Raw genomic sequence first — 7,928 nt, 5'->3', positions numbered from 1 at the left:
CACTCCTCATCCTTCCTAGCCAAGGCATATATTAACCTTATTAGCCCCACTAGCCACTACTCAACCACAGCACAAGCTTTAGTGCCTACCTAACAAAATCCTTTACTAAGAGGCATGTATAGAGCACTACAATTACTATGTTCATCTCTAGTAGTATTATCACCTCAGCCTGTTCCTTAAGGATAGCACAAGTAAGACTACAATGTAACTCTGTGTGGAAACATAAACCTACCAGGAGTGCTATGAGTCTTATTGTTCAAGTCAAGACCTTACCTTAGCCTTACCGAATCAAGTGTCATTTGGTACTTTACCATCATAGAGCCACAAATACAACTTCTCATGTGGGTGTGGTAGCTCATCCATGTCACGTCCTCACTCTGTTATCTCATTGGAATGCTTCTTTGCTAAGGGGGGTGAAGATAGAGGTTCCTTTGCCTAGATGGAGGCAAGAAGGAGATACATTGGTTCTCTCTCACAAAAGGCCAATTGAGAAGAAGCTAATAAGAGAATCCTACAATCAAGCCTATCTAGAAAGCATCCATTAAGTAAGCAAAATTCAATAGAACATAAGCAAGAGGGTAGGAAGAAGTAGGAGAGCTCACATGTATTCTATTACAAGGGAATGAGTGTGTATAGCTCAATGTAAAAAATGACTTGTATACAAATGACTAGCTTTCACACTAGGGAAAATAAAACTTAAAAACTTGTTCTAGTCATCATAAGTATGTATGCACATAGAGGTAGAGACTTCCCTCACAAATATCTTATTACATGTGAATGAACTCAATGTCAAAAAATGACCTGTATACAAATGACTAGCTTTCACATTACAGCGGATAAATATCTTATTACACATGAATGAATCTATATTGCTCAATGTCAAAAAAATGACTTGTATACAAATAACTAGCTTTCACATTACAATAGACAAATATCTTATTACATGATGAACAAATATCTTACGTGAATGAGTCTATATTGCTCAATGTCAAAAAATGACTTGTATATAAATGATTAGCTTTGACATTATGGTAGACAGCTTTAAAATAGTCCCAAGCCACTAGCTCTAGTTGTAAGCAAGTATGTACACAAAGTTATTGACTTCCCTTTCAATATTAAGCTCATGGTAAGGCCATTTTATAAAGTCCAACACCATCTTATAGAAGGTATAGGTACTCGTTTAAGTGGGTAAGATGCCAAAACGCCTTACGATAGGTCGAGCATGTCTCTTCAGTTGTTTGACCCAGAGTTTCTCACACACATATGTCAGTGTTGTCTCAAGGTTAAGGGAGAGTTTCTGTGAGGAATTCCAAGAACCTATAGACCACACTTCTATCATGTCTAACTGGGGCACTACACCTCCATGTGTGCCTAAAAGGGGATAGAGGAGTGATTTAACACAGTAAGACCTAGTTAAAGACCCAACTTAGCTTGTATTCTAGGGCAGACCTTGCAATGGCCATAGCTAACCCAACTATTGAAATAAGTAGGGGGTGGCTAGGTAATTGGGCATAGTTTCATGCATATAGGCCAACACATAGATGAACCTAAACTAAAATAGGAAAGGAGTGGCTAGGTAATTGGGCATAGTTTCATGCATAAAGGCTAACACATAGATGAAGCTACATCACATAGTAAAACTAATCCATAAATTTACGAGCGACGAAGACCCAATTCAACATATAGAAACCTTTGAGATTACCCATGAGACATGTGGGGCGATAGATGACCTAACAAAGATTCATTTATTTTTCTTAACATTATATGGGAAGGCTCACCAATCATATTGAACCTTGAAGCCTGAAAATAAAGTTAACTTCACTCGCTTAAGAATGTGTTCATGCCAAGTTTTTCCCGATGAAAATTAATTACTGCAAGGGCATATTTTCTTTTTTGGACCTAGGTATAGGAATTGGGAATCTCAGGGTATCTTGAAGTGCAGTTGGTTAAAGGATCAAAATGTTGAAGGGACTTAGAAATAAGTAAGCAATCTATGTGGTGAAACTCAAGCTTGTAGATTAGGAGCCTAAGGTAGACAAACCTGAATATCTAAGTATGGTGGTATTCCCCAAGGAGCTCATTGAGATTTAGTCATTTAGAGAGGTTGATCATGAGATAGAACTTGTTCATGGAGCTTATTTAATAGCTAAAAGAGTTTACAAGATGTCCATACCAAAAGCCATTGAACTAAAAGAACAACTTGAGCAACTTCTAGAGCAAGGATTCATTCGACCAATAAGCGCGTCTCCTCTTTTCAAAAAAAGAAATAGAGAACATTGAGGCAATAGATAGATTATGCAGGGCTAAATATCAGCTGACTTTTAAGAATAAATATCCAGATGAATATCAATTATTTTTTAAGAATAAACTCACTAGACTTTTAAGAATAAATATTCAGTTGAATATCACATGAATATCAGTTGAATATCACATGAATATCAGTTGAATATCCAGATGAATATCAATTATCTTTTAAGAATAAACTCACTAGACTTTTAAGAATACTATCACATGAATATCAGTTGATATTCAGCTAAATATCAACTGACTTTTAAGAATAAGTACCTATTCTTTGAATGATGAACTTTTGGACCGACTACATGGTGCCCAATTGTTCCAAGATAACATTCGGATAGAAGAGCGGGATTTCCCTAAGACCATTCAACTCAAGGTATGGGCACTATGAGTTCAAAGTTATGCCTTTTGGGTTGACAAACACTCTTGGTAATTTTAACTGACTGATGTAAAAAAAATTGAGAAAGGAACTCAATGACTATGTCTTTGTCTTCTTTGATGATATACTGGTCTATTAAAAAAATGCACTGGATCATGAAAATCATGTCAGAGAAGTACTCGAGAACCTAAGGAAACACAAACTCTTTGCTAAAAGGAGTAAATGTACTTTGTTTAGCAAATAAAATTGAGTAATGAGTTTTATTGTGACAAGGATGGGATTTTAGTTGAGACCTTGCTAGGGTTAAGGTAGTTATGAAATGGCTAAAGTCAAAGAATGAGATTTTAGTTGAGACCCTAATAAGGTTAAGGGGAAGTTGTGACATGGCTAGAGCCAAAGAATGTCAAAGAAGTTAGAGGATTTTCAAGGATGATGGGATGCTATAGAATTTTTATAAAGACTTTGCCAAAATAGCTTCTCCATTAACATCATTGCTAAGAAGGATACACTATTCTTTCGAGTGGAGTGCATAATGTCAAAGTACATTTGAAAAGCTAAAAGTTGCTTTAGTTTTCAACCTAATATTGAAATTACCAAAATTTGGCAAACCTCTTGAACTGGATTACTGATGCCATTGGTTTTACCATTAGAGGTGTGCTAATGCTAGTGGTTTAGTGATGCCAATGGTTTTACATTAGAGGTGTGCTGATGCAAGAAGGCAACCCTATAGCTTATGAGTCTCATAAACTAAGACTTCATGAGAGGAACTATGCCACACATGACCTAAAATTGCTTGCAATAATGCATGCACTGAAAATATGGAGACACTCTTTATTAGAATTTAGGCCAAAGATTTACACTTGTTAATTGATCATAAAATTCTAAAGTAAATCTTTACTCAACATGATTTAAATATGAGGTAGTTTAAATGGAGGGAAACTTTGCAATAGTTTGACTTCAAGATTAAACACACTCTTGGAAAAGAAAATGATGTAGCACATACTTTGATTAGAGAAAATCCTTCTTTTTTGTAGTATTATCTGTCGTTACAAATCCTCTTTTTTATAAATTTAAGAGATAGATCTCTCAGAATGCATTCTTTTCACCTATTATTTCATCATGAGAGATAGATCTCTCAAGGTGCATTCTTTTTGTCTGTTATTTCATAATCTATTTGTTTGTCTATTATTTCATAATCTAGCTGAGCAAGATTACAAAAGATCTAAGGAAGATTCGGGATTACAAACTTGATGGATGTATGTAGTTCAAGATCAAATGATGCTTCCCCAATAAAAAAAGAAGAATAATATCCTAACACGAAAGCTTTGATAGTCCTATAGATGGACATCTTGGCTATACTAAGACTTTCATGCCTGTCGTTAGCCCATGTGCGTGCACTGTATGGGAACCACCCTTAGCCACCATAAACCTTCACCTACCCCTGACGGCCACTTACCTTGGGAGACCATCTACTTTGGGACTTTGGGCCTATGAGTATTCAGGTATCAATTGGCTATCGTGGATTTTGGCTGAGGGCTATAGAGACTGTCTCTCTCTCTCTCTCGTTTCTCTATGTTTTTTGTTCCTTTTTCCTGTTTCTTCTTTTGGTTTCTCTATTAGGTCATTTTTCCTGTCAACATCTTGGCGACCCACGATAGAGAACCACATAACCCCTTTGGGAGATGAAGCTCAAGTAGAATGTCCTCCCCATAGCTACCTTGTCCAATGCTTCTTGCACCAGCAGCCCCGCTTCTGCATCCAATGCACTTGTGGCCTCATCCAGCAGAACTATCTTGTAGAACAATCTTGGGATCTCTTACCATCAATTTGAGGTGGCTAAAAGCAAAGGGTAGCAATAGCGATAACTGTACCCAAGCCTCATCTGCCGTCGTAGCAACCTTATCTACAGCTACTTGATGTCCACCTTGTCAACGTAAATCTTGTCTTGGTCGTCAGTACCTTGGAGGATATCTCCTCAGTGGGCAACTCCCTCAGATCACCTTACTACTGCACACGGATCATATCATAGGCTTGCCGGCTGGGCAAGAAAATACATTGAACGGTGTTGCCATCGAAGACAGTGTGGGTAGGGTTCATTGCGACATCCCTAGCAATGCCGTGAAGCAACAACGAGATGCATTTCTTCACAAAGGACTAAGCATACCAAGCAAGACCTGCTTCTGACAAATCTTCATGAAGCATAGAAGGATTGTCTAACCGGCAATCAGATTAACCAACACTGTCCCGTCCACGAGTGATTTTCATCGACTTCCTCTGTAAGGCCATTCATTTGGTAGTATGCGGAGTTCACCATAACAAGAATCCTACCACTGGGAACATTCTGGCAGAGCTCATCTTGTTCAATGTCTTTTCCCGGAAGGCATGAGATCCTATGTTTCCCTTTTGTCCTTGAAAAAGTTTGGTTCCCTTTTCCTTTAGCCATAACCTCACATGGTTTATAGACTAGCCTTGCCATGATCTAGCCTTACTTGAATGGCTAAAAAGAAGAAGAAGGAGTGTGCTACTTGCTTGCACTATGGTCATTCCACCAGAGATTCATGTTCCAAGGAAGAAACATGCATAAAATTTTGCAGGCCACATTTATGCAAGAAGTTGTACTGGATTGTCAAGCACTTCCGGAATGCGTCTGATTATGATGAAATGGAGCACAGGAGGAGTAGGAAGAATTTTCAGATTTACTCGACAAAGCAGAACATTGGCATACAGATCATGATGGGAAAAGGAAGAAATCCCGATCCAACATTCGTTGCATTAAAATGTTGCAAGAAGTAGTGATGCCTTGAGTGACAAGTATGAAGATAAATTTGAGTCTGATGAAAGTGGGAATGAACTGTAGTACCCCATGGCTGTGGGTATGCAAGTTGCTCAGAATCCTGGTGGATATGGTAGGGATTTGGCCTACATCCTTGCACACAGAAAAGCTCTATGTGATCTCCATTCCATAGAGTCATGGTCATCAGATGCTCCCCAACATCATGGAAGGCCATGTGCTGCTGTTCCGAATGTAGCACTTGGTCATGGCACTTATTGAGGATGCTCCAGTAGATGAGCCGGAAGGGTTGCAACACGCAACCATGGATGAGGTATAGGGTGAGGCAGTGGAGGAGCTCTGTGGCCGAGAGAGCCCGGGAACACCCTCCCATGTCCATAACCCTTCGATCAGTATGCCAGAGAGAATGGAGGATGATCTCCCGGATGCTCAGATACATGAGAACAACAATCAGGTTGAGGAGTAGTGTGGCTGCAAGAGCCCAGAGAATGTCACTGATGATCCAGATAGTATTTCTAGCCATGATGATGGGATGGTTGGGATGAAGGCTGAGGGACCATGGAAGGAGCATGATGGTTGGAAGAGCTAGGTGATGCCCTTGGATGCCTCTAGCACTTCATCGGAATTCCCTCATGGGGTGGACAGTCAGGATGATCTGGTATCAGCTGATGAGAAGGTTCTCCGTAGATGTGGGTTACTTGCAGTAGTAGCAGAAGATGTGGGTGATAAACTGTTAGTCCAGAATGTAGTCCCCCGAAATGCTCTGATCCCCAGGTTATGCCGATGAAGGGCTCAGTAGGGAAGCATTAAATTGCTTGAAACAAGTGCAAAGTGAGGTAATGCATCTAGACCCGGACACGGTTCGTTGCACTCTGTCAACTTGTGGTAACATAGGTGCCATAGCTAGGGGCAAGCAAGTGCATGCCGAAATTGTCAAAGAGGGGCTAGAACAAGATCCTATCATGGGCAGTGCTTTGGTGGATATGTTTGCCAAGTGGGGATTGCTTACAGCAACAGAACCAAGAGTGTTTGACACACTGCCATTTCATTGTGTTGTCTCATGGACTGCACTTATTGCTGGGTATGCGATCACAATCTTGGTGAGGAAGCACTGATCTGTTTGGACAAGATGCTGTGGGATGGCATGCTTTCGGATGTACTCATGGTTGCTTGTAGCTTGAAAGCCTGTGGCAACATTGGAACTATTGACAGAGGCCGTCAAATCCATGTTGAGCATGGGCATGATGAGGAAGCGCCTAACTGTGTAAAACAGATGCAACCAGAGGGCATGCCACCAGATGCTCTCACATATGTCTATAGCTTGAAATTTGGTAGTAATGATGGAGCCTTGGACAAGGGCCTAGCAATACATAATACAGAGGTGATAATGAGGGGATTTGAAGAAGATCCCTTTGTTGGCAACACTTGGGTGGATATGTATGTCAAATATAGCTCCCTTATGGAGGCACAAGAAGTCGATTCCAAGTGTTGCTCAGTTGCATTGCTCAGTGCTTTCAAAACTCATGCGGATGCAGACAGACATAGGACACAGATGCTATAAGCAGCTTATCCTCATCGACCCTGATATTGTGCTACACCTTATTTGCTCTTGTCAGGCATGTATGCCAAAAGCTGGAAGATGGCTGCATTTTCTGACCATGGGCTTTGTGTGAGGAAGTACTTTGTGGATTGAAACAACTGCAACTGATGGTCCCGGCGGAAAGCGGAAAGCAGCCATTGCATGGGCACTCCGGAAGCTGCAAGACGGCTGGCATGTGCAACCTGGAAGCTTGCAGAACCCGGAACTCGGAACTCGGGCCTGGCGGAACCCGGAAACTGCCCTAGTTGCATGGCTAGCTCCCAATTTGCATCTTCCTTGCCAGGCGGACCTTATGCACACAGTAGCGAAATGCAGTGCTGAGCACCTGCTAGGTTTGATCAACTTCCGGGTGCAGCAACCACACTACTCAGTGCGTATGGAAGAAATGTTGTATGTTGGAATGCACTGATTCCAGCCTCTGCCTGACAAACACGCTTTACTTCTCTTCCATCACATTGGGCTTGAAGGCATCAAGATGAATACATGTGCCCGCCTGCCTGCTCTCAGGGAGAGACAGATAATTCATACAGCCGTATTACTCATGGTTCGGGGATTAAAGCTTGCAGACCTCTTTGGATGTGCAAGGGACTTCAACATGGTAGGAGGCAGGTTAAGGAGGATGCTGATGCTTGCTAATATGAGCTTATGGATGTACATGCTGGATACCTGCTCCCTTCCATACCCCTGGAGTACGCACATTCTGGTTCAGACATGGTTTTATGTTTTCCTGTTGTATGATCATGTATGGATGGCAGTGTATCTCATGGGTTCCCAGCCTTGGCATGCTTTCATTAAATGGTTGCACTATACTTCCACTAGATTCAGGTTATGTGCATGACACCGGCATGACCCTATGACTGTGG

The 7,928-nt window shown here is 41.1% G+C and overlaps 1 protein-coding gene across 1 annotated transcript; it reads left to right on the top strand.

Moving 5' to 3' along the window:
- The first annotated feature begins 6,057 nt into the window (after positions 1-6,057).
- On the top strand, positions 6,058-7,026 carry LOC147639309 (pentatricopeptide repeat-containing protein At4g18520, chloroplastic-like). The gene is made up of 3 exons (XM_086793904.1): positions 6,058-6,187; positions 6,360-6,546; positions 6,642-7,026. The coding sequence occupies exons 1-3, from the start codon at positions 6,058-6,060 to the stop codon at positions 7,024-7,026; spliced, it is 702 nt and encodes a 233-aa protein (XP_086650030.1).
- Positions 7,027-7,928: the final 902 nt, after the last annotated feature.

Source organism: Cibotium barometz, chromosome 4, assembly GCF_041138505.1.
Source record: "Cibotium barometz isolate CiBa-2024 chromosome 4, ASM4113850v1, whole genome shotgun sequence".
NCBI classification, from domain to species: domain Eukaryota; kingdom Viridiplantae; phylum Streptophyta; class Polypodiopsida; order Cyatheales; family Cibotiaceae; genus Cibotium; species Cibotium barometz.
The sequence above is the reverse complement of the archived record's forward strand: the minus strand, read 5'-3'. Positions and strand labels throughout refer to the sequence as shown.

Bases quoted from the DNA above. Each gene is read 5' to 3' on its own strand.
- LOC147639309 (XM_086793904.1), top strand. From the start codon at position 6,058: ATGCCCTTGGATGCCTCTAGCACTTCATCGGAATTCCCTCATGGGGTG. The intron at 6,188-6,359 runs GTGATAAACTGT...GTGGTAACATAG, and splicing joins AGTAGTAGCAGAAGATGTGG to GTGCCATAGCTAGGGGCAAG. The intron at 6,547-6,641 runs GTATGCGATCAC...GGTTGCTTGTAG, and splicing joins TGGACTGCACTTATTGCTGG to CTTGAAAGCCTGTGGCAACA.